General features: G+C 40.3%; 1 protein-coding gene across 4 annotated transcripts in view; it reads left to right on the plus strand.

Moving 5' to 3' along the window:
• Nucleotides 1–26984, plus strand: part of GNAL (G protein subunit alpha L) — a 192299-nt gene that overhangs the window by 160027 nt on the left and 5288 nt on the right. For all 4 annotated transcript variants that reach the window (XM_061448841.1, XM_061448843.1, XM_061448845.1 and 1 more), the window contains 6 exons: nt 19324–19378; nt 22111–22184; nt 23051–23109; nt 23348–23468; nt 24614–24744; nt 26823–26890. In XM_061448841.1, the coding sequence (XP_061304825.1) occupies nt 19324–19378; nt 22111–22184; nt 23051–23109; nt 23348–23468; nt 24614–24744; nt 26823–26890 (508 nt within the window). The remainder of the gene's footprint in view (nt 1–19323; nt 19379–22110; nt 22185–23050; nt 23110–23347; nt 23469–24613; nt 24745–26822; nt 26891–26984) is intronic.

Raw genomic sequence — 26984 nt, forward strand, 5'->3', positions numbered from 1 at the left:
TGCAACACATTTTCATACCTGGGTTTGCTAGAACGGCTCATACCATTGTAACTTAAAAAATAAGAAAAAAAAAAACCAAATCACAGGAAAAGAGTTTGTCTTCAGTTAGAATTTTTATGGTAGTTTTATGCCTCAGAAAAACAGAATTTGGAGAGAAAATGGTAATTGTAATTTCGCTGATGGTAGGAAATTATGATTTGTTTTCTGCAACAAATAACTAACTGTTTATTCTCAGTAAATCTGCCACACTTAAACAGAGCTTAGTAATCACCTACGTGTTTGTGGCCAAACTAAGTAGCCTTTGCAGCACTGATGCTGCTTATGGAGGGCTGAGGAGTTGCGTATATTGCATCCGCCGCATTTCCTGTCCCAGCCCTGGGAGGAAACCAAAGCAGGCAGCAAGGGCGGGGAATCTCCTACTCGCTGAGTGCCATGTCGGCCTTTCAAACACACACCTTAGTGTTATCAGTAATGTGCAAGATAAATAAAACAGTGTGCCTGCAAGGCGTCATGTAGCCAAGCTGTCCGTCACATCCAGCTCACGCATTATAGCTCCTACAGCTCAGCTCACCGCTAAGGCATCTGTAAACAGATTTTACTGAATGAAGCATGGAGCAGAGATGGCACACTTAGGAAATAATTGCATTGAGCTCTTAGTGATGCAAAAAAACAAACTGCAAGTTAAAAAAAAGGGTAATAGCTGCTGTGAATCTGCTGTCTACAAGGAGAGTTAGAACAGGTGCTTCTTTACTGGATGCTATGAAATTAATCTTTCAGGTCAGTTATGACATGTATGTAAATAAATCTGTTAAAAGCTATTAACATATGGCAATATAATTGAAGAGGAAGAGGATTTCTTGAAAATTATTCTAGGTGAACATATGACTGCTTAAATTAACTTTGGCTTATAGGACAGTTTTAATTATGTAGCAAATTAAATACAAGTAGATCAAAGTTTGCTTTATTATATATAGATGTAAAACCTTCTCAAGGACATAATATTTGTAATCAGCTTGTAATAGCTGTCATTTTCCTGTTCCACAATCTTTTTTATAGAAGCTGCTGTACATGAGTCTTAACTTTCCTCTGATACATGTATTAAATTTTTTTTTTTTCTGGATTCCGTCCTTTCACGAGCTCATTTTCATCCTCTTTGAATCTTTTGACGCAGAACACAGGTGGAATTGCAGCCTGTCTGGACATAGCCAGCCTGCCAGGGCATAGTCAGCCTCCCATTACCCTAATCAGTCTGGGTGCCTATGCAGAAAGAAGCAGCTTAAATGCAGACAGGTTTCTAAGACACTGGGCTCAGACGCTGAAGCCTTGATATAGCAGATACGTGGCTATCCATAATTGAGCTGGCTAATGTAAATTTCAGTAAATGTCTGCAGTAATTCTATGCATGCCTGTGGATCACCATGAAGATAATGTCTCAGTTATAATTTTCTCTTTTCTGTAGTTACATACCTATCTTGCGGGTGTCTGGTTTTTAATCTAATGTGAGTTTCATAAATTCTGTCTCAGCATTTCCTCTTCCTTACGCAGACCATCCTTTCTTTGATATTTATCTCCCTCTCTCTCTACATTTCTAGCTGCCTGATACATCGTGCAACGTTATTCGTAACTCTTATAATTTGAAATAATATTACTGGATTTAGTAGTATCTTATCTTTCTTAATGCATTAGGAAGATCTCACTGACTTATTCTCCAAATGTGATGTATTTAGCAGCCTCCACAGGCCTTGCTGAACTTGAGAAGTGTGCTTGCATTCGAGGGAAGAAAGGTTGCTGCATTGCTTTCACTGGGCATAGACGTCTATTTACTTAATTTCTTCAGTAACTGAACCATGGATAGACACCTATTTCAGAAGCTAGATGCAGAGCAAAAAGAAGTGTTCCCCTGTAGGATTAAGTATCAAATAAACTTTGTCAGAAATACTCAGCAGGAAGCAGAAAGATCCTTACTTTGTGTACTGTGTATTGAGAAAAGCATACAGGTGTTTTTCAGATTGTCTTTTGTGTGTTTCTCCTTTGCATTTCCTTAGAAATATGTAGTTATTTCAGTAGCTTTAAGTAATATCTGCTGGTTTGCTTTTAACTGTTACGCTGATCATTATATACCACGTATAGGAAGAATTGCATACTATGCATACAACATGCAGAAATGGAGCTGAGGAGGTGATACTATCTGGGTTGTCATAAGCACTAGTCCAAACTACAGCTCATCTGTATCTTCAATTTCTAAGCAAAGCATCATGCAGAGGGTCCCCTCCCACAGTGTTGTGCTTTTGTCATATAACAAAACTGCTCTTCCTGACAAAAGGGCTTGCTCCTTCGAGTTAGGTTTGCCCCATGGTTTTAACCTTTAAATGACAGATGAATTAAACTTGGAATTTGTGTGCTTACCTCTGATGGCTATAACAACTTAATAAAAAATATACATGTTTTGTGTTATCTACAGTGGCGTTTAGATTGTCTGAGTGGTGCATTGGCACTGATAGGCAGTGCCACATGTTCACACTTGGCATTATCAGTTCATCTCCTTCCTCTCATAAGTGCTTGTGCTTTTTATGCTCACTTTCTACTTGTTGCTTAAGATGAAATTCTGTCCTTTTGCACAAATTTAGTAAATGGGATTTTATGTCAGAAAGAAGACAGGAGGGAAAAAAAAAAAACAGCATTCTTGTCTCAGTGTGCATCTTGCAGTGCTTCCATTGGCTACTACTTGGTAGGAGGTTTTTTCAAATCCTTGGATGCAGCTCAATATCCTGCTCAGAGGTCTCAGCTTAAAGTTTCTGAAGAGGAGCTTGCCCCAGCACTTCTACTGTAATTGCATCCTGAAATATGCGCCTCTTGTTTTTTCTAAGATGACAAAAAGTTGTTGAGTTACAAAATTAAAACTCGATAAGCAAGCAGAGGGATCCTGGCAATTAATAGAGAAAGAGTGATATGATCAAGCAACTTTCATAACTGGTGGAATAATCTTTTTTTGGATAATCAGTGTGGGTTGCAAGGGGGAAATAGTGTATTTGGATTCTAAAGTTATATAGCAACGTCAGGAAAATAGTACTTAGGCTGGCAGTGAAGGCTGGGGCCCTTTTTTGAAAGGATTCTGAGAGAAGGCATGAACCTAGAACAATGGCATTTTGGAATAAGACTGTGTAATGTAATGTTGAGCTATTTATAACATGCAGAGAGATAGTACAGGTACTTGTGTTTAGTGTAATTATGCTTATGCAATCACCTTTTTTAGGAAGATACCCATTTGACTAGTTTATTTTTGGAAATGTACTCCAGGGTGTTAAAATGTGTATCTATCTATCTGTCTTTATATAATTTTCAGCTTTAGTTCTAAATCTGTTTTCTGTATCTGTCAAGAGATATCCCTCTACCTATAAATGATATGAGACTGATTAACAACTGATGGCAGACAAATCTACAAATATCAAGTTTTTGGCATCATAAATGAAAATGCCTTGCTTTATAAGGAGGAGAGGGGGAGAAATGTAATTTCCTGTTTAATTTCTACAAGAAAAAAACAGCAACCTAACCAGATAGAATTTCTTTATACTATAAATAAGCAAACCTTTCCTTCAGTCATGGCTTTGATTTTGATGTATTTCTATCTAGCTAAATTGCTCCTTCCACAATTTTCCTTGTACTGGTGGGTTCAGAGATGCTCCTTCAGATGCTCAGTAAATGATGTAAATAACAAAGCTCTTCAATGTTGATGCAAGTGTGTGTGTTTATATATAACTAAACATGCTATGTAGCTAGCTGGGGCAGGCCTGGTCATGGGAATGTATATTCTGGGGAAAGAAAGAAATTCATCTTGCCATTTCAAAGATGGTTGGGTGCTAATCTAGGTAAATGGTTTTATTAACAGTTATAGAGAAGGAATAGAGTAATTAACATATGCACTGTCTAAAAATGATGGGTTGTGAGTTTATGTGAAATGTATTTTGCTTCCTTCAGAATGTTCCATCTGTATTTCAAGTCATGTCCTAAGTAATTTCCTCAGTTTGCTGTAGTTTTACAGTGTTGTTTTTGTTTATCAGTATTAATCTATTGTTTTCTCATTACATCTTTTATTCTGTTCCTTACCTTAACAATTGTAGGTCATGTTTTCTTTTACAATTGGTCGTTTTAGTAGAAATTATGATGCCATAGTAACTGGCTCCTTTCAAAATCTTTATTTCCAATCCCTTGTCGGATTGAATTATATTTTCAGCATTATGCATGGGCATGTCCTTGGCTTTCAGTGTTTATATGGTATCTGTACTAAATTTTAATTGTAGCCAGCTTATTACCAGAGTTCTGATGATAATCGGTATAGTAGTGTTTGAAGCAGTAAATACAGAAGAGTCTAGTTTGGTTACCGATGTTGTTCTCCTGTGTTCTACTTCCAGGCACCTTTCTCTTCTATCATGTTTGAAGATAAAGACCATAATCATTCAGATTCTCAGTGCAAATAGATTTTCCCTTAAAAACAATTTTTAAAAGAATGTAGGTGTGGTGGGAGTGTAAAGGAGTGAGCTCCTATATCTTAATTCACTTTTCTGGTCCTCTTTTTATTCTCCTGCTATAATTAAGCAGGACATGGATGTTGCATGGTATTATGTTCCTTGCCAGAGCAGAAGACACTTTAAGGTGAACTGCTGAAGAAAATCAGTGACATTGGCAAAAAAATTCTGCATGCAAAATTGAAGATACCTCACAGCACTTGTGTGGCTGTTGTCTCGAAGGACAAGTTGGCATTAATGATGGTGACTTATCACCTGGGCGTAGTACTAGTTTTCCTAATCATTTCAATAAATCAATATGCAGGTCTTGCTTTTTAAGGCAGTGTGTTGCCAGGGGCCCTCTCAGCTTACAGACCAGCCCCTGCATTGGTGTGGCAGTTACCAAACAGGTAGCAGGCCCGTCCTAGAAAGTGAGTTAGTTTGTTCCTGTGTCTTCGTAGGATCATCTACATTGTACTGAGTAGAAGTATGAAGAGCAATGTGCCCCACTAGGAAGTAAATCTGGAGCCTGATTTGTTCTGGTGGCTTGATGGAGGTTGCAGAGGAGCCTGTCCATGCTGGTGTCACACTGTACACTGACAGTTCCCATAGATCAGGTGCTGGCAAAATCATTGTTACATAAAGTGTTATTTATTACGTTTAATGTATCCTCTGTTAGCATGCTACTGGGAAGACAGAAGAAAGGGCTAATGATCTGTATCTAAAGCTGCTGGATATTAGAGAAATCTCTTTACAGGTTACTCTTAATAGCAAGATAATTATACTTGTGAAGAATGACACAGGTGTGATCATTCTGCAGAATAAAAAGCCACTTCTGTACCTGCAACATGCCATGCAGTGTCACATGTTCTTGGACTGCAGTTCTGACTGATGTTCGGAGTTATGCTGTAATGAGCAAAGAGCAGGGTCTCAGTTTACTTTAGGGGAAAGACTTTTCTTCAGGCTCCAGGCATCAGAAATTCTGCGCACGTTACTGGTCTTTTAGGCATATGTGCAGTCCCACTGAACTCCAAAGTCTTGTTGCATTCAAGAGGATTACTTATATCCTTTAAACTATGTTTGTGGGTATCAGTAGAATCAAAGCTTTTCTTGCACTGAATTCTTAGTCCCTTTGTATATCTGAAATATTCTGAATCATTCTAACAAAAGAAAAAAACAGTGCAGGAAAGTGCAAAGCTTGCCCCGTAGTCGGAATATCTTGCCATTTGTTTGTGTTAATTTTATCTACATGTGTTCTGCAGTTACTAAAAATTCCCTCTTACCTGCTTCTATGAGAAAATAAATCACCTTCAGTTTTGAAGAATAGGTCAGCAGTTTTTCAATGCACTTTTAGTGTGCTTCAGATTAATTCTGGTCATCATTTATTTCCTGTTGATGTGGACTATCAGTCTACATAACATCCACTTCTTGTTTGAAGGGGCAGAGGTGGCCTGGGATACCTGCAGAGTGTCATGATGGAGCCCATCATACAGTTTCTCAGTGCTGAGATGGGAAGAAACGCAAGCAAAAGACATAAAAAGCAGTTGGAAACATCCCCATTTCCTCACTTCTGTGATTTGGCTTCTGTCCACGTACTGTTTTGACACCAAATCTGCTCAGAAGTGTGTTGCAGTGCCTGAGCTGAATTTAGGTCAGAGCAGCCCCAGATTTGACATGTAACCAGTAGATGAAGATGTATGTCTTAAAGATATGCATGCGGTTGTTTAATAGTTACACTTCTTGATTTGTTTTCCATTTGTTCTAGGGTTTTCAAGGGTTTGTGCTGAAGGTATTAGAAATACTTAATAAAGCACTGAAATTTAAAAAAACAGAAATAGTTCCTTTAACTGTGAGCATTACTTTTTTGCCTTTTGATATGAGTAGCACTGAAACCTTCTCAAAAGAGCATCATGTAAATGGGTAAAGTATCAGCACCTGCTGAATTAAGCGATGGCTTCTGCTTTCAAAATATCATCACAGTTATGTTGTAAATGTGTACTTTTTGAATTTACCTAGTTTTTTTTGTCATTGTGCCCTCCATAAAGTAATTATTTTTCTGAGGGAAGTGTGACCTTCTGGTCCTTTGAAGTCTAATGAGTGACATCCTGTTGCAAGACAGACATTTGTTAAGGGCAAGAGATCAGTATTTACAGTGCCAGTGTTAGGCCTGGATTATTTGTAATCTAATTAAGAAGGTTGCTAACAATTTGAAGGGATTATAAGATTAGCAATTATCTGTGTGTTTATTTGATTAAAATAAATGCCCATAGATTTGGCTGCCATACCTGTGCTCCGGTATTTGGGATCAGAAGTCCTATTTAACTGGAAGTAGAAAACCCAAGAACAACAAAACTTTGTGGTTTGATTCTGTTTCTATGATGACTTTAATAAAATGTCTAGTCTCTAATTAATCTTCTGTGCTCTGTTTGCAGTGAACTACAGAGCACCTCTGTAGTTGAAAACCATTTTGAAAGGTTTTTTTAGGTTGGGGTTTTTTTTTCTTTTATTGCTCTTCTTTTTTAGGGAAGAGAAGAGCATTTTTTATTTATACCATTAATTTAAAAATTCCGAGTTCCTTTTTGAGGAATTAGAATTCAGAGACAGTCATTCTGTAGGATACTCTTGCACAGAGCTCAGGTTTTGTCTGTAACTTAGCAGTTTAGGTCTGGTATCATTTAGTGAAGCTTTCCAGATTTATTGTTTGAAAAACGTCCAACTCTGTGTGATTGAGAGTTTAATCTCATTGTGGAGCCAAGATCCCAGAGGCTAAAGTGAAAGATCCTCATTCTTCTTCACACTCTACTTTAGATACTCTTGGCTCTACCTCCTGAGGGCATTCGCTCTCCTAAGCAATTGTATGTGTTAGGATTTGGTTTAATGTGGACTTTCTGGTAAGGTCAAATCCTTAGAGGCAATCACAAAAGTAGTTTTCGCCCTCAGGACAGGTTCCAGGCACACTCCTGCTCAGAGTATTTCCCAGCATCTGAACCACAATGTCACACACAGAGTTTGATGGAAAACAGTTAATTTGGTGGGACTTTGGTGTTCTAGGAGCTCTCAGGTCTGAAGTGGGAAAGAAAAAGCAGAAGGATAAATATGCATCTGCATTTCTCCCTGAAAATACAAAACTTGTACCTGTCCTCACAGCCCTACCACAGGACGACCTGCCAACATATCGCCAGCTCTACGTCATTCCGTAAATGAGTGAGTGACGATTCTGTAGCTAGAGTGCAAACGATTCCTGGTTTTCATTTCCACAGGCTATATGCAAATTGGGAATGGTATTTTTAATCTTCTCTTTAAAAGAAGAATGAGAGAAATGACAACATTTTGAGATCTGAACTGACAACTGGCTTTGAGTTTTTGACATTTATGCCTTATTTGTATATTCCTTGTCAGCCTTCTTCAGCTGCTATTGCATAAATCTTCCATGTTTTTTCCTCTAACTGTATGGGTGGAGAACACAAATTGGGAAGTTCAGCTTCCTTCTCGGTGCCTGTTTTGAGAGCTTTAAAATTTTTCCAGGATTTAAAATTGCCTTTATTGGATTTTTTTGATAAAGTAAGCTTTTATCAATCTTCTGACCTTCCTTGCAGATGTGTACATTGTACAGAGCAACAACTATGAAGCGGCAGGGCGACTTTTCAGCTGTAAAGGCTGAAGTTGTTCTCACAGTAGCACCATGATACCCTAAGGGATGATGATGTTGGCTGTGATCTTGCAAGGAGCTGCAACTGCCAGTCTTCCAGCCAGCTCCACAACAGGTCCTTTAAGCTGGCTCAGGTGCTACTGCTGTATTGCAGGACCAGCACAGCATGCCCAGTGCTGTTCAGCTTCCTTCCCGAGCTCTCTTCCCTCAGGCCATGTGCAGGCACTGACAGTAAGCGTCTCAGCACCAAGCCTCCACAGGGAGCAGTGAGGACTGCTTGTGGTGCTGAATCCTCTGTTATCGAGAAATCAGAGACCTTTGATTTGCTCCAGCTTTTCGTAAACCAGACCCCAGAATGACAAACCACCTGTTGAGAACATGGTGGAGAGATTAAAAACATGAGTGTAATATGATCTTTAAAGTAACTTGAAGCAGGACATAATCAGGTTGTTGCATAATTGTTTTCCTCATTCCTCAAACCCAAATCATCGTATTGTTGTTTTAGTAGTACAAATGCACTGTACAGTGAAAAAATCGAGGAAAGTTGATGGGAAGGAAAAAGAAGGTACAGAAAGTACAGAGATAGGAATGCTTTTCACAAAATGTATTAATAGTAAATGTTAAGTGTTGATTTACTGTCCAGTGTGCAAGTAGCAGGGTTGTAGGGCTAGTTTTGAGCACTAAGTTTTATAACCCTTGTTCTGTTAAAATAGCTTGTAACTTTTAAATGGAATTAGGCCAATTATTAGCAAGTTGGATGTGGTCACTCCATCCTGCTTCCTTCCATTTTTGTAGTAACAATTCATCTTCTCACTTCAGCTCCATGCCTACCTCCAGCTACCCAAGGTAATCACTTAGCCAAGCTGTAGGTGTTATGACCAATTGCTTAAATATATTCAGTGGTTAAATATATCCTGTTCTAAAATGTGCACAATAATGGGGATTTAATAAAAACATTTCAGCAGCATCATTTGTAGATACAGGAATTTTCTCATGAGTCTCATGGTTACATCCAGCATTTGTTTCCACAGTGCTAGACCTCTGCTTGATGTCATTCTTATTTTCACCTAGTAATGTCTGAGGCAACTGATCATGATATATATCTGATACTCTGTTTCATGTACAGCTCCCAAAGTGTGTTCTGTGTGGGAATAAGAAGGATAACACATCTGCTCTAGATTACAAGTAGGGCAGCCCTAAAAATTCTGGTGCATGGCATGAATACATTTGGGAAGAGCAGGCTTTGAGTCCTTCCCATCAAAGGTGAAAGGTTACTGTGTCTCTTCACTCTGCTAAAGGGAATGCAACAGGTCGACCTCTGAACAATTGCTGAAGTTGTTGGGTTTTGGGGTCAAATGCTCTGGAACCACTGGATGGCAGTCTTCATGATCCTTCTGTCCTTTAACTCCTGAGCCATGACTTTTTGTCATGTTGTATAAGTTTTCTTGCCTTGAAGCTTTTCGAGGCACTATCCTATTCCAGTAACTCTGAGAATATGCTGGTGAGCCCCACAGCATCCCTGTACATTGAAGGGATGCTCATAGAGTCTGTGTCCAGCATGACCTTTACCTTTTGTGAAGCATGCCCTTCACACAAGGAAAAGAGGTGTGTAAGCGCAATGCCAGACCTGGGACAAGGCTTAAGGAGTGCAGAAGAGAAATGATCTGCCATTGCACCTCATAAACTTCAGTAAGGAAAAGGAAATGTTACCAGGTGTTCTGCAAGGGCTGCTTTAGCACTTTCTCTGTTCCCAGTCTGTAGGAAGCTGGTCACCATCCTGACTTCTCTGTAGAGCAAATTTGTCAGTTTTCTTAATTTTCATTGGTGACATACTTCATATCTCACATGCAACCCCAGAAAACTTCTCTGGTAGGACATGTGTTAGAAGCCCTTGTATTCCTCAAACGGTAGGTTTGTATAGGAACTCTAGACCCTGTGTATGTCTTGGAGACTCTAAGACATCCTCATGAGAGCTGGTTCTGTGATCCAAATGTTAAGCCTTGGAACTAGTGCCAGTCCTCCTGTTTAACCCCAGGACTCCAGCCATGTCAATTCTCTGGGTCATGTCAACACCTAGCAAACACGTGGTAGGTGAAAGCAAACAGATATGCTCTCATTTTGCTCGGGATTTTCACACACTGTTCCTTACATTTAGGTGTCACAAAATACGTGTAGATCTGAAAACAGTAATGCACACGCATGTGTGCTTTTCCTGGTCAGGGTGTTTGCCACTCTGAAGAGTTCACTTTTCTTCATCTGGGTTTTCTGGGGGCTACTGGCATCTTCTTTTTTGAATCATCTGCTTTGACTTTCTAACATGAAATCTCTTTGCAGCAAGTTCTTTTGCACTGAGCTTGGACTGATGCCACTGGTAAACACGAACTTCTCATGACTTGCTTTTAAATCTGTTTTGTTACCTTTGCTTCTCCTGTTTGGAGATTTTCTGCTTTCTCTTTTATCAGCCTCCTATATAAAACTCTAGTCAAACTGGTTTTCCTTTTTGGCATTCACTGTAGCAGACTTACTATTCCAAACCACTTCCACTGGTAATCTTTAATTCCCAGCAACCAGTGCTCTTTCTAACCTGGATTTTGCATTCTTCAGGGCTCACCGCACTTGCTGGATTTTGTGTACACTAAGAGGATATCCAAAGTGCAGCCATTTTTGTACACTGAGAGGATATCTGAAGTGCAAAGCCATCAGTCAGATGTTTAAGTTGCACTGAAATATTTTTTCCATATCACAGCAAGATAAACCTGCAGGTAACAGGAAAAACTGTATTTGCAACATCTAGTGAAAATACATTTTGTTAGCTTGAGACATTTCCTTGGAACCTTGTGGTATATAGCTGGTGCTTGTAAACCTGATGCATTTTACAACTCTGCGTATTACTGAGGCCTTTTCACACAGTTTGGCTTTCCAGAACATAAAAATCTAAGTTCCTTTGAAGAATTCAGCTGAAGAGATGGAGGTGAGATCTTCTATGCACTTTAGTTAGTGGGACATAAATCCAAGGTTTTGATCTACCATTCTGTCTAAAGGTGCATACTCCAGGTCCTGATGAGACAGTTGTGTTCTGCCCATGTATTTCATCTGATATTTCAGGTATTATCTGCTTCCCTTCCAGCACCGGTCTGTGTAGGTGCTAGGTGTTAAACAGTTGTTTCATGTAGACTGTGGATAAAGAGATCCTGCCACATATCAGCTCATAAAGCAGCCAGGATCCAGATCTCTCTGGATAATGCAATATGAGCTTTCTGGTTTCGGGTTATTTTTTAGTCTTCTGTTCAAAATTACACTTGTAATTGCAGAATGTGCTCCTGTGTAGCCCTTACATTGCAGAACTCAAATCTGTGCCTATAGAAACACTCCATGCGTGTATCAGTACGCATTTAATTATTACCTGCTTAGGACTATCCTCATGAGAAAGAAGAGAGTTCACTGAAGTCAGTGAATTCAAGCTGGTGTGAATGTGGTCAGAAGGAGGGTCTGCATGTGCCCATCAAAGCTTCAGATTTTATTGGCACTTCATTCTTAGTCTGTTTCGCAGCAGCCTGACCTCTTGCACCCCTGGGAATAAAACTTCTGAGCACACACAATAAAAAAAATATTGTCACTTAAAATAAATAAATAACCTTTCGTCTTCTTTCCCCTTCTGCCCATCTTCCCTCTTCTCTGAGATCCCATATAGCCGAAGTTGCAGATGATGAGTCTTTTTTCTGCTGGAGCCTACTAACCTTTCTGTGTGAGTGACAGTTTTCCAGATTGAGGTCTTAGTCAGTGTTTATGTTAAGAAGAGGGCTAATGATGATCCCTGTAGGCCTCTCACTCGGAAAGCAAAAACATCTGCTAAGCCAAAAAGTGGCTAGTTTGCTAAATTTAGAAGAAAGAAATGCACTTCCCAAAATTCACACTGCTTCTTAACAAATTTAGGGAACTCGTGGGGACAAGCCGTTGTGGAAGTCATGCAATTTGTTCATTCTTTAGTTTAGTTCATTTATTTTCAATTTAAAAAAGTAAAATCAGATTGCTATTATCAAGCAGAAAGGGGGTACAACTCACATACGAAATGTTTTATGCAGTTGAACTTTTTGTGCATTTGTTTAGGTTAATCGCTGGACATATGCCAAAGCCCTTGAAGCTTAGCTGCAGTACACAGTGAGAGAAGACAGCTTAGCTGTGGAGAAAGTGAGGTTAAAATGGATGTCTGCTAGGAAACATTCTTAACTGGGCCCACAGACTGAGAAAACTCGAATTTTCACTGTCTTTCTTTGTCCTCACCAAATGCGCTCCTGATTGCTGCCAGCTGTCTGGCTCCTTGCGGGAAAGGGTAACCTGGTGAATGGTATACGAGCCCTTGGTTGCAACCATCATCATCTGTCTTTGCTTTTAAAGCCTCAGCCAAAGTAGTTATCTGTGAATAGGGTTCAAACTGAAGTTTTCCTGCTTCATGGGATTACCAGGGAGCATAGTTTTCTGCTACAAATGAAGCATCTCATGCTCACTTTGCTCTTGATGACTTCATGGTAGCTGGGACCACAACAGTCAGCAGCCATGGCCAGGGCAACAAAATGAGATGGGTTATATGCTTCACTGTCAAGCTGCTGAATTCCACCAGCAGGCATATGGTATGGACACTGGGACAGCAAAGTGCCCTTTACCTGTGTGTCTAGCGGAGAGCGCCATTGGTGGCCTGAGACTCTTCCCGGTCTTATTGCTCCTCTCCCTCTGAAGCAGGCTCAGAGTGGCCAGTGCTGCCCTGGGGAGACACAGCTTCACCACAAGCTTTACAGCCCAGGATGCCACATCCTGGCTGCATATATGCTGTCTGTGTTCCCTGGTGGGCTGGTGAGTGACCCACCTCCAGCTGCCTCCCATCCGCATCCCCCCTCACCCCAAGCAGAGAGCTGGCCAAGTGCTTTAAACCACAAATCCTCAAACTTTACTGGCCTGTTAACAAGCCAGGGGGTTTCAGGCATGACTGTACTTGGCTCTCCCTCTTAGCCTCACATTTAACCTCTTCATCTCCTGGCACAACAGTTGCCTTGCTGGCAAGACATGAGTTACGGGTGGGTGAAGGTACAGATAAACCCCGGTGTTTTTTTTGTAATCCCCAAGCCATTTTGCCAGCCCTGGGTGAGACAGCGTGAGGTCTGCTGGGAGGTTGGCAGGTCTTGGGAAAATACAGCTTCGACAACTGAAAAAAAGGAGAAGCAAGGTAAGTTCTGGTGATCTTTATTAAATTCAGGTTTCACTTGTACTTTAGCAAAATCTCGGGGAGAGATCCAGCTGAGCTTCTGTATGCAAACAGGTTCCAGAGAAGATGCCTGAGGTGGGATGCAGGCGGTGGGCTGGGCAGAGGCTGCCCCCTGCAGTCCCTATATAAGGGAGTGCAGGGAGGAGGACAGCATCTCCCTGCTGCCTGCTGTCATCTCCCTGCTTCCATGTGTGTCACACCTCACATGATAGTGGGTTCACCTTGATATTGAAATAAATGCTTTTTAGCTGCCAGGAGCAAAAGGGAGGTCCTGAGGATCTTAGCAGATACCAAAAACGTGTGACAAGCAATATCGAGACGTAGATTTCTAACCCTTTTGAAAGAAATGCTCTGTTACAGTAGGCTGTATTTCAGCATTTGCACTGGATATTTTCTTCGTAACAGGTTATGCAGCACTTGTCATTCAAAACTGGAGAACAGTGTAGGTGAGCCGGACTGGATCCAAAACAGGTTTCCTTCCTTCTCTTCCTCATTGTGCCTTTGCTACTGTGCTTATTCCTCATAGGAAGTGACTGCAGAGTGGTATAGAGGAAGAGAGGGGATAAATTCCACCAGTACATGGCAGCTGTGTTTAAAATATAGTAACTTTTTTAATTTGACAGAAAAATCCTTAGCTGTTAAATTTTACCATCTTCTGAAGCATTACTGCTGATATTTTTGGCCACTTCCTTGGCAAAATTAATCCTTTAGGGGTTAAAATAATACTGGGGGCTGTTTTCTTTATGTCTTTCTCAGTTACTGAGAAGTATATCAGAATAACTTGAGGTTGCTTGAAATGCAACCATAGAACCTAAGGTATTGTCAAACCCAGAAATCTGTAGTTTCCTATTTCAGATATTGTAGGAAGAATTTTTATTACAGGATTGTAATCCTATAGTTGATTTGAAATATATCTATTATTTATTAATCTAAAATACAGAAAGAAATAAGAGAAAAAGAATTTCAAATCCTGATGTTGTCCCTGGTAATTGTAACAGGAAGGAGGGGAAGGTATATATTCTATTTCAGGTCCCTAGAGACCTGGGGTAGGTGTTCTTATTCTGAAATGTCTGCCTCTCCCGTGTCTTACTGCCACCCAAAGAGGATGGAATTCAAAAGTCCTGCTCCTGGATGGTTTCATAATGGTGCTTCTGCTGGGTTTTGAGCCCAGCTGAGGAGTTCAAAGCTCTTAATTGTCCATCACAAATGTGCATGTTTGCTGACCCTGACAACTTACATGAGGATAAATTTGAGATTCTTCGGTCTTACAGAGAATTTATACCTACAGCCTTAAAGACTTGCCGCATTACCTTTTTCTTTTAAGGAGACAAGCATTTTGACATGGGTTTGATTTCTTGTTTTCCACAGCAACAAAGCCATTGGAATGTTAGGGTGAGAGCATGCAAAATGGTTGAAGTAGATTAAGATTCGTTGTGTAGTTCATTGTATTGATCTGTGGGTTTATCACTTCATCTTTCCAATTTGTTGGATGTCAAAATGCACGTACAAATATAGCATAGTATTTTTTGTGTCTGTCGTATTATTCTCAAGACGTGATTTTTCTTTCGATTGTGATTTTGTTTGTGGGGTCAGAATATTTATCCAGAGCCACGTAGTGATCTACCCAGGGAGAAAAGGATTTTCATGTACGATTACCTCCCCTTTATTTGTGCATTTATGAATCCTTTTTTCAGAAATTCTTATATAGCTGGTACTGCTGCTCAAATTGCCATGGCTTTTACAGAGAATAATGCTTATTGATAGTTCCCACATGCACTGGCAGGCACATCTAAAACCTGTACTTTTGTGTTCACAGCTTGCATAATATAGGATTTAGAGATTGCTTGTCAAACTAAGTGTCAGCTGAGTTTCCTAGGAAACTACTGAAGATATTTATAAAACTACAGATCAGCTTAATAATAGATATAATAATGTCAGTAGCTCATGATTTTTTTTTAACTTTATCAGTCCATTTTTCTTTAATTTGTTGGCAAACCAAACCACTGCATTTCCAAACTGATGACTGAAGACCTTCCTTCCAGTATCTTGCCTCATTTGTTTAAGAAAACAAAAATAGTAGTTCATGCTGTTCCATGTAACGAAATGTAGAACACCCTACTGTAAAATTAAGAAGAACCTAAATGTTGTAAAATTATCAGACTGAATCCTTTATAAATAAAAGCACAATTGTGAAATAGAAATATAAATATTTTATCATATGTTACAGTTTTAGTCACAGTTGAATTGAATGCGTGAGTTTAAAGTTCATTGCACATGCATGCAAAGCAATCACTGCAGAATTAACATAAATTCCAAGTATGGGTTTCTATAGAAGCAGCATAAATAGCAGACCTGTCAGTATTCTAAAAAGGCATAATTCTGTGAAAAATAATTTTATCCCAGGGCTGAAGAAAACAGGATCTAAAAAGAGAGAATAAGTGACACCAGTGTCCATTTTTACTCATTTTTCTACTATTGTGTTTTCCTCACGCTGATTCTTTGAGTGGAGACAGGAGCGTTGCCGCAGTTGGGAGGTATCTTCCCAGTTCAAGCACTTTACATTGAAATTTTAGTCATGTAAATTTAAAATTTGCTGGTGTGTATATATATGTATATTTATAAAAGAATGTATATTGCACCACAATGTAATAATTAGAGGTATTTAGGATTAGTAGAAATTAACATTCTTTAGAAAGCAATTTAGGAAAGTGATTCTAGTTTTCCCATTCTAATAACATAGTAATGGGAATGAAGTAAATGTATTTAGTAATGAGGCAGTACTCACTCCTTATCTCATCTGGAATCCATTACTTGTACCTACTATGTACATTTGCCTGTCAGAGCTATTTTTTCATACTGTGCTAATTAGCCAAGTAAGGAGCTTATATGAAGAATATTCAAGAGCCGATTTTCTTTCCAAAATGTAAGAGTATAGCTTTGTGTGTCTTAGCGTCTAGAAATCTCAGTGCACTTCTAATGTAGTTGCAAAAGAAATATTAAGAAGCCTGTCCTTCACACACTGAAAAGGTTAATTTTCTGTAAAGCTACAAAATTAGCCAAGTCTTAATAGTGGTTGCGTGTTGATGTATTGGAGTTAGTGATATCATTGCTGCTTGACACAGTGGGGTGGCAGGTAAAACCTGGTAAATCATTGCATTTATTTAATATAGATCACATGTGGCCAGCAACCTTACAAGCATAAAACATTATAGCTGCTATGTCAAGTGATGTTTTTTTTAAGTGCATGTTATTTCTCAGAGCGCACTCTCTCTTAACTGTAGTGTTGCAGTTCAGGGTATTTTAAATGGATCCTTTTACCAGGAGGAGGCTGACAGTTTCTAAATGAAAGACAACTTGGGCTGGCACATAGGACATCTAATTAGGACTTACCTCATTCCTAGCCTTGCCATGGATTATTTGCAGTGTAACACTGTGTCCTGGGTTCAGCAGTAGCAGTCATTTTTCTCCTTCTTGGTAGCTGGTGCAGTGCAGTGTTTCGATCTCACGGAGGCATTTTACTGGCATGACCCACTTGCGGCCATCAGGGGCAGTGATGGTCATTACTCGCTCCTCTGTTCCTTACCGTCATTTGCCTGTTTGGAACAAGCAAACCTAACAACCAGTAGCCTTCCTGATGTGCTTGGTTTATAGGTGTGAGAGATGTGAATTGGCACTAAATACCGTGTTTAATCATTTTGGATAAATTCTGCCAACATCACCTTGATATGGGGAAACAAGATATATCATCTCTGATTTATGCATTACTTCCAAAAGGAAGCATTCTGCAAGAAAAACAGAGGTTCACCCTGTCTTGTGAGGTTTGTGATGAGCTCATATTTGTTCAGAAAGACTCCCTTCTGCCTACACTCTTAACCAGAGCCCTTCTGTGTCAGCCGTGGTTGAGCAGCATTTTTTCCCCTGACTTCCATGCATTTATCGATCCTGAGCTTGCGCTGCCCACAGCAGTTGGCTAGCTCTCCCTCAAGATCCTGCCCATTTTCTGCAGGCTTGTTCAACCTGCACTCAGAGACTGCACCCAGAGACCTGGATTTTCCCCTCTACTGACCATTTATCCTCTTGAAAAGTGCATCCTTCAAGGCCCATTGGATCAAACGGTTAAGAAACTGGAAAGAAAACTTCGAAATGGACTTTGAAATACAGGAGCGCTGCCTCAACAGCTGTGTTAAGGAAGACTACTCTGTGTTTAGGAAGAGATGCAGCTCGGAGCCATTTTGGGTTTGGGCTTTTTTGCTGCCTTTTATCATCTTGTGTGCTGCAAGCGTGAGACGAGAGTTGTATTAATGATAGGTGCGCCAGTTAAAAATACATCGCTCTGCTCCAGTGTCTGCATTACCTGTGGGAGTAACTGCAGTTAAGCTTTGCTTAATCGATATTCTTAAGGGGATGAAAATCACCTGACCAAAGGGTTCAGTCTGAATATAGCTGTAGCTGTATTCATGGTGATGGTAGCTGACTATAAAGATGTACTTTTATATCTTTACATGTTTATGGTGGCTTTTGGCAGGGCAGGTCTTGTAAAAGTTGCTTTTTCTTTAGTTTGTTCAGCAGAGTTTTAAGAGGCAGCCATCGTGTTGTGCTAAACAGTGATGTTTTAAACAATATGCTTAGCCATCATACCTTGATCATCCAGAAAGAAAAGCTGGATATTCTAGCTGTAGGTAGTTCATTTTGTTTCCTTGTTATAACAATGGAGGCTCAAAAAGGAAAAGTAGTATAAGCAAATATATATGCAGGGTATATTCTTTTCCCTTCAGTTCGTATCCGTGGGAAAGTGCTGTAACAGTTGCAAACAGGCTTTTAGGGGGCATTTTTTCAACTGGTCAGTGTGTGACCCCATGTTAACAGTGAGTCACATTGTAAGTCAAGAGTTCATGGGTTTTTTTGTCTTTCCCACTGCAGTTAAGTAAATGCCACATGCACACCCAAGTAAAATGAGGAAAAAACTTGCCAGTTGATAAATCTTGATAATACTGTAGCAGGATGAGTCAGCTGGTGGGATATTCACTGCCAAATAGGAAATAACAGTGCAGAAATTCAAGAAAGCTTTTGTCACATGGGCAGTCTGGGGAAAATGAGTCTGCCAGGCTCACATGTAAGAAACATAAGAAATGGGTGGAAGTCAGAACAGAGATCCTGCCTATTTTAGCTGAACCTATAAAAATCACATTTTATGTCCTTAATACTGCCATTCTGACATATTCTGGGAAAGAATTAAAGCTTGAAAAAATTTTAAATACTTCAGGAATGTGGTTTCCCCCCTTTTTTCTGGTTCCCTTTTCTCTTGTTCTTCCCTGCAGCTGAAAGGTTTTGTTTCACTTTATGTATCTCACCAAGTTTTGGCAACATAAAGAGTTAGACTAGTTAACCCCCACTTCATGTCAGCTTTGCTTTCCACTACTTATGCTTTGGTTGCAGTGTGTAGGGCAGCATGTAGGTCCAAAGCTATTTGTATGTATTAACAAGCATCGCTGCAACATGACTGAGACTATAGTTAACATAACATTATGCTAAATAAAGGCAATCCTTCACCCTGTTTTCTTTTTTGAACCCCAAAATCTTTTTTATGTTTGAACAATCATATGTTATGACACAGTTTAGTCTTGGTATTTTTTAGTGGACCTCCAAAATTATAACATTTAATTGTATTTGGACCACTTGTGGCTACTTCATAACAGTAAGTGTAGAAGTGCTGTATTGAAACAAAGTCTGGGTAAAAAGCTGTTTGGCTCAGGAAATGTAACCTCAGTCAGTGTAAGTAAATCATTGGACTCACACCTTTACCATTGGATTTATGTTTTACTTTGCAGCAGGAGTCTAAACCAGAAAAACTAGTGAAAAGTGTTAATACTAGACAGTATTTTCGGTCTCTAAGTGCATGTTTGTTTTTCTTTCAGCTTTTTAGAAAGAATTGACAGTGTCAGCATGGATGACTACACACCTACAGATCAGGTTAGTATAACTAATGGGGTAGGGTCTGAACCAAGACTCCCATTCAAATGAATTCTTTATGTAATTGATTTTAGTCCCAACAGTAGCTGAAACAGGGCTTAATGTACAATATCAAAATACAGTCTAGCATTTTAACTGGTGGATATTCAAGAAGAAGAGGCTTTTTGATGGTGTAAGCTTGTCTTTTACTATTGCTATATGTAGGTCGGTGATTCCTGTAATCTCTTCTTCTTTTCCATTCTGCATCCTGCAAACAAAGTGAAGGAAACAGAAAATATAAATGTAAAAACCTACGGTTTCCCTCACCAGCCTTTGCTACACAGAAGCAGTGTTTATTTCAATGGTGGAGGTGATGGTAACCCAGAGGGAGGCTTCCCCTGTCCCTCAGAAGGGCCCTTCAGAGGCAAGAGCCTACAGTGGATCTAGTATCCAAATCCCAGGAGAGCACCAGTGGCAGCAGCAGACCTTGTGGACTTCTCTGCGGTCTTGCAGACTCCTTCTTTCCAGCCTGTGCCCATCTGCTGTGGGCAGGACAGTTTCTATTTAAGCCTTATTTAAAGGCTGTACACTTTTCCACAGATGTCTTGATAAGAGTGCTCTAGTGACAGGGTGATGTATTTCCCCAATACATCTTGATAGAATTCTCTAGTGACATTCAGGAAAGTTAATGCTGAAGTGATGCAGCCTTAGAGTAATAAAGGGCTTCACCGTGGTACACAGCTTTGGCTGCCTTCCCTGCACTCAGGCTGTGTTGTTTCCTTCAGCAAACTTACTCTGAGGTTGGTATTTTTCAGTGCTGGTATCCCACCGTCATCTGGTAGTCTCAGCCAAGATTGTGTCATAAACTGCAACTACAGGTGGCAGAAGAGAATCCCTGCACTGGATAATTCAGTCTAACCGTGTGGGGTGTATATAACAGGTGGATGCTCTTAAAAAAATACGGTTTCCAAATCTCATTTTACAATCAGGGAGTGAAATTCAGAGGAATGAATTGACTTGCCAGAGATCGTACAAGACATATGTGGAGCAGAGCCTGCTCCTTCAGACCTAGTTAAGGTCTATAGCCACAAATCTGACCATATCCTGAAACAGGAGGCAGTAAAAAGTAGTATGCGTTGTATCAGAAGGTGAAATGTGTATAGTTGACCCAATATAGTATCAATTATTAAAGCCCTCAAGGCATTTGCAGACCAGAGCAGTAACTCTGGGATTTACTTCATCTAGACCTCATGGTCTGATTGTAGCATTGATATCACTCCGCTGGAGAGGGAAGCCAGTGAAGCAAAGCTTCATTTTTGCTTTCATTATTTATGTTAGTGTTGGCCTGTTTGTTCTTCGGAGGCACAACTCTACCTGGAGCGGTCATTCATCACCTAGAAATCTTTCCTGATACTTCCTTTGGGAAGAAATGCCCTAGGTCTCTAAACATCAGAAGTATTGGTATTTGGCAGGCAGAAAACTTCTGCTCTAAAGCTCTCTTTTGCTTTTGGATTTTCATCCTATTATACTGGATCAGTTGTCCTGCTGAATTAACTGGTAAAAATCACTATTTTCCTTTTTTCCTTTGCTTCCTTTAATTTTTTTCCACCATCCCCAAGTAATGACTGAGTTCAACAACAAATAAATGTCAGCAAGTGACAGAAAATGATATTAGCAAATACAATAACTAAAATAATTAAATCATTGGCCTTCAGCTTGAGTTCATGCAGCTCCCAGAGCAGCCAAGGTTTGCCAGCCACCAGAGTACTTGAAGCAGTGGATGGTAGGGTAAGGGAAAAGAGGCAAGCTGCTCTTGGACTCCACACTGACTGCCTCCTTTCCTCCCTGCTTCCCTCCCCAGCTTCCTTGCATGGCAAGGAGAGCTAAACTAGACCAAGCAGCCCTTCCCTTGCCCCAGGAAGGGATTGCTTTCCAGGCAGGCAGACCTGGCAAGGGGTAGCTGCTCAGGGGTCTTATCACTGCCAAGCAGCCAGCAGCTTTCTCCAGCCTCTGGTATAGTTCTGCACCCACTGCCCAAAGAGCAGTGCTGGATAGTCAAGGTTAAAAATGGTGCTGGCGATGGTGATGGCACATGATTGCCTGAGGTATGCATCACAAATTGCTTCTGCCTACTTCCTCTTAAGAATCAAGGAAATCGTTATTTTTTAATTATTAAAAGAATGTTATTTAAGTTAGGAAGTATTGCTAGTTTGAAAAATCAGAGAGAAATGCCAAATTTATGTACAACTTAAATTCTGTTCCCCTGTGCTCTGTAATAGAGCTTTAATTACTCAATCACAAGCTATTATTTCGATAGGATTCCTGTCTCATTCAATACAAAAGAGGGCAGAATTAAGGTTGCCTGGGCAACTGTAAATCCGGAGTTTTCTAACACTTGAATACTTGACTTTACAACATGAATAACATTTTTCTTAGTTTTATGTAACTTCAGAATTCATTATCCCTGTCACATACATAATTGTGTGACCATCAATAGCAGGTTTCAGTGAGCAGCAAGGAGAACGGATGTAGGGTCTCCTGCTTTCTGAGAGTGCACAAAGCAAATCGGAGCTGGTGTTTGCATATATCCACTGTGTCAGTATGAACAAATGCAGGTTTAACAGCAAGTCTGATTGAACTTGAACATAATGGAACATTTAAGACTTTTCATGGAAAATAATATATCATGCTTTTAAAAACAAAATGAGGTTACAAAAATCCTTGCTAATCAGCTTCTGTGTTCTCATTTCCAGGACCTATTAAGATGCAGAGTGTTGACATCAGGGATTTTTGAAACAAGATTCCAAGTAGATAAAGTAAATTTCCAGTAAGTCTGTTAGTAATAATTTATGAATATTATGCTAATTTTTAACAACTTACTTCAGATGTCTGTGCTCATGTACGCTTCGTATAGTAGCTTTCAGGTTGGAGTTGGCTTGTTTGGGTTTGGTTTTTTTGTTCTCTTCCCACAGGTAAAAGTTGCCTCATGCTTTGCAAAAAGAGCTGAGATTAGTTATATTTGTTAGTGATGCCCTGTTGTGGTGTTATGGCTGTTTTTACTAACTGGTTCGTTGGTATAGCACAGTAAACTCATACAATACTTTTGGGGATAAGATCTCTTAGAAATCAGTGGAAATGCTGCCATGAGTCAGACTTTGTACAGTGAGATGAGAGTTAAATGTGCCCCTTCTTCCAGAGGGCTGCAAGCTCTGCATTTGTCCGTTTTACATTGTGTCTCTTTAAAACACCCACTATCAGGCTGCTTCCACTCTGTTGACCAGAAAGGTGGTGTCACTGATGAGGCAGAGCTGCCCCAGGTCCTCCTCTTTACAGAGACACACTCTCCCTGTTATCCTTCAAAATACTCTAAATCCTGCCCCTATTTGTGGTACGGTAGTTCCAACCTTACATTGCAGCACTTCTGTGGGCTGGAAAGGCCAACATTTGCCCTGGAAAAGAGTGTATTTCTCATTTCATGGGTTTAGTAGCCTTCTCCTGGTAGAGCAGAGCAGGTAGAGCTGTGCAGCTCTGTGACATGCAGCACAGCATCAGCAGATCTCTCACCTTCAGATGGTGTTTTACTGTCACTGTCCTTGGCACTGTCAGATGTTTAAACTGAACCCTCATGCTGCATGCTTTGTGTGACTTTCCTAGGGCACATAAGTGATATAACATCCTATGGCTTTTTAACAGCATGTTTGATGTAGGTGGCCAGAGAGATGAGAGAAGAAAATGGATCCAGTGCTTTAATGGTAAGTAAAAATATTCCACATGCTTTACTTTGAACTTGCTCTCTGAGATGTGAGCAGCTTAGTGTTCATATTCACACAAAGTGTGTCACTAATACATGAGTCCAGTGTTATAGTGTTACTTCCTTCAGGTGTTTTTGGCAGTTTGGGGAGCAATGGCAGTGTTACCCCAAGGAGTATATGCTGGGGTAACAGATGTTATTTTCTCTCTTCCTTTCTTTCTTCTGTATGCTCTGCCCAGATGTCACGGCTATCATCTTCGTTGTGGCTTGCAGCAGCTACAACATGGTAATAAGGGAAGACAATAACACAAACAGACTGCGGGAATCCCTGGACCTTTTCAAAAGTATCTGGAATAATAGGTAAAACATACCTCACTTCCCACCCACTTTCCCCAATTTAGCTACAGTTCAACCCCTTACAAAATAGGACTCTCCTTATTATATGATCAGATTGTTTATTCAGAAAATGCCCAGGTAGGGCCAGCTAGCAGGGTGTCCCCGCGGTGCCTAGCCCTCCCCAGTGGGGGCTGTGGCGCAGGGATGGTGCACAGTGTTTTGCTGCCGCTGCCAAAATGGTGCAGAGCATGGGGACAACTTGGGAAGAGCAAGCTCACCATGCCAGCTGCCACAAGGGAAGCAGGGGAGACCCCTTCCTGGCGTCACTGTGCTGCTTGGCCAAGACCGAGAGCATCCTCCAAATCACATTTTGTCTCCTCCTCAAGTGCAGCAGCAGGAGCAGCTTGCTGTTGGCGTTGCGCTCGATTCACTCAATACCCGCGTAGGCAGCCACTCTCGTAAGACTCGTCTCTGAGAGCGCTCAGCCTCTCTGCCTTGTGGGATGATATTTCAGATCTAATCTAATTGTAACTGCCATTAAATTGCCATTCTGCCACAGTGCATGTAAATTATAGTAGTGTAACCAAATAGCAATCCGAACAGGCTCCTGATAGAAAGTGAAAACAATATACAAAATAAGGTAATGAAGTTCTCAGCACATACCTATGAGGATGCTCTCCACTGGGAAGGGATTTAAGGTAGAGAGAAGAAAGATGTTGAGCACAAGTTATAGTGATGGCAAGGTATTAATTTGGGGACAAAAGAGAGATTGTTTTCTTTTGATCCAACACATGTCATACAGTCCACTCTAAAAGGCAGGATATCTCTGTGGATGAACAGTAGTTAAGACAGAGCATGTTATCCATTTCCCAGTTCACTTTCAAAAGGATAATTTAGAAAACAATTTTTAAAGACTGTTCCCTGCAGCAGTGTCTACCGTGGATTTTTATGAATGTATTTACAGGCCCTATAAATATACCCACTAGCACAGGTACAGCCTAATTAAAACAAGAATTTAGGTCATCTTTTTTTTTTCTGTTGCTAGAGGCTTCACTCTCTATCCCTACTTCACTCTCTATCCATGCAGGAATAGGCAGTAAATTATCTGTTGAAGTGATACGTTTTTCTTGTGTCAGAGCTAACACAAACATTTGGTTTGGTTTTGACAGGTGGTTACGGACCATTTCTATCATTTTGTTCTTGAATAAACAGGACATGCTGGCTGAAAAAGTCTTGGCAGGGAAATCAAAAATCGAAGATTACTTTCCTGAATACGCACATTATACTGTACCTGAAGATGGTAAGGTTTAAACCACAACAACTACACAGGGATTGGACCTGCTGGCATAGCCCAGCCCATTGTTCCTCTCTCTGTCTCTCGCACGCAGACTCACAAGCATAGGCTTGTGCAAACTGTTGGTCAGGTAAGGAGCATGCCAGCAGCATGCAGCTCGGAGATGCCCCAGCTCAAGCAGGGTCTGAAGAGGTTCTGGCTGTTGGAGGGATGTGGGGAGGACTGCTGGGGGCTGGCTGCAGAGCACCTGCCTTCCCTTGTTTTGAAGCAACCCACAGTCCAGGGAAAGCAGAGCTGCCAGGCATGTCTCTCCCTGACAGATGCTTCTGCCTGGGCCTCCTGCAGTGCTGAACTTTGTTAAGGATTCATTACACTTATTTTCCGGCCATTCTGCATCCTCCAACACTGTAAACTTCAACCTTTCAAATACTGATGGGAAGCCCAACAGACAAGAGGGAACTTTAATGGAGGAAAACCACATCCATAAATACAAAAAGCTGTGACAATGGAGCGATTAGCTTGGGTTTGGTTTCTTATCATTTCAAAAACTGCAGTGATTCCTGCACTGCAATAACATAGTGTGTGAGTAGACTCTGATATTATGCCAGGCAGAGGGCTTCCTGAACACCCCAGGTCAGTGTCTAGCCAAAGGGGTAACACTTGCCCTTCCTGCTCACTAGCCTCTTCCTACACTAACGTGATGTCCCCAGTGTAGTGCTTGCAGCCAGCTGCTGGAATAGGCTTTCATTCTCCATTAACCATCAACAACAGCCTAAGTAATAGAAGTGAAGATGGTAATAAGCTCTTCTCAGCTTTCTTCCGGGTCTGGACTTTCAGGAATGTGATGCTGAGTTTCAGGTGGAGAGGATAAATAAATAGTCCTAAAATCTGAGTTTACCTGGCACGAGTTTTATAACGCTAAGGACTTTCAGAAGAAACCTTCTGTTACCATCACCCAAATTTCCCTCTCCCAGATACGCACAACATACATACAGAGTTTGGGTAAATGTTCAGCATTTTTTATAGTGAGCCAGTTGTCAGAATAAAGTAGCTTTATTCTGGTGTTTCTTAGCAGGTTTTAACAGCAGATATCCAGACTGATCCAAAATACTCGCACAGGAAGCAGCTCCCTATTCTTAACCTGTTCATTTAGTCTTTAGTTTCAGCTGACATTAAGGACAGCAGCACTGAACTCTGCAATGCTGCTGATGGTGCTGCTGTCCACCCCTGACGCTATAGATAAAAAATATATTTCCATATTCTAATAAATTCTGCTTTTTAGCATATTATAAGCATCTGATCTATTATAAGCATCTGATCTGGTATCTTGGATGAAGAGAAATCACACAGAAGGGAAATGAAGAGGTTATCTCTTCACTGTATTGTTTTTTACACTTACAGTTGTTACATGGCCTAGATAGAGATGACTTCATCTGCTGTCAGTACATGAGTCTGCTACTTGACAAGAATTTAATCCAAGGACCCTTTATGGGCAGTATATCTAAGTATTCTGCTGACTTGGGGCCTGGCAATAATATATATATATTATATATGTGTATACATGCATTAGATATATTCACATATATATTTTTTTTAATATATGTATATATATTAAAATATCTTTTGATGCTGTTATTTTTTTCAGGTGTAATCTCGGATTAACCTTTTTTAAACCCAAATTCCTGCCTGCAGAAGCTTTGTTCTGGAGATGCTGCTCTGCAGAAACTGAACAGCTCAGCTGCTTTTCCAGTTGTATTTTCTGATAAGAGTTAAACCATAACTCCCACTTGTTTGGTATCTTTATGAACAAACTTGTGGATCTGAGTAAGCCCCTTTATGATGTGACCAATGACATTGTTGCAACGATTTCAGCAATTTTCAGGTTCCTAAAATGCGTTGAATGCATGGTCAGGTTTTACAGTACCCTTCCATTGTAGAATTACCTATTGGGAATCTCCTGTGGATATTTAACATTGTAGTTTTGTGTTGAAGGACTGCTTCCTCCTTACTAGATCTTGTATTATGGAAAGTAGATGACTGTTTGCTTTTCATGTTTCTGATGTCACTTATTTTTAATTGAACAGCAACACCAGATGCAGGAGAAGACCCCAAAGTCACAAGAGCCAAGTTCTTCATCCGGGATGAGTTTTTAGTGAGTAATTTTGGTCTTATGTGTGATTCCATCATAGGAAATACTGGCAGATGGCGTAGTTTATTTAGGGAAAACTGATGGGGTTTTGCAGAAA

Source organism: Pezoporus flaviventris, unplaced genomic scaffold (assembly GCF_033815535.1).
Source record: "Pezoporus flaviventris isolate CSIRO_AGI_PZ_B2104156 unplaced genomic scaffold, CSIRO_AGI_Pfla_v1 ptg000007l, whole genome shotgun sequence".
NCBI classification, from domain to species: domain Eukaryota; kingdom Metazoa; phylum Chordata; class Aves; order Psittaciformes; family Psittacidae; genus Pezoporus; species Pezoporus flaviventris.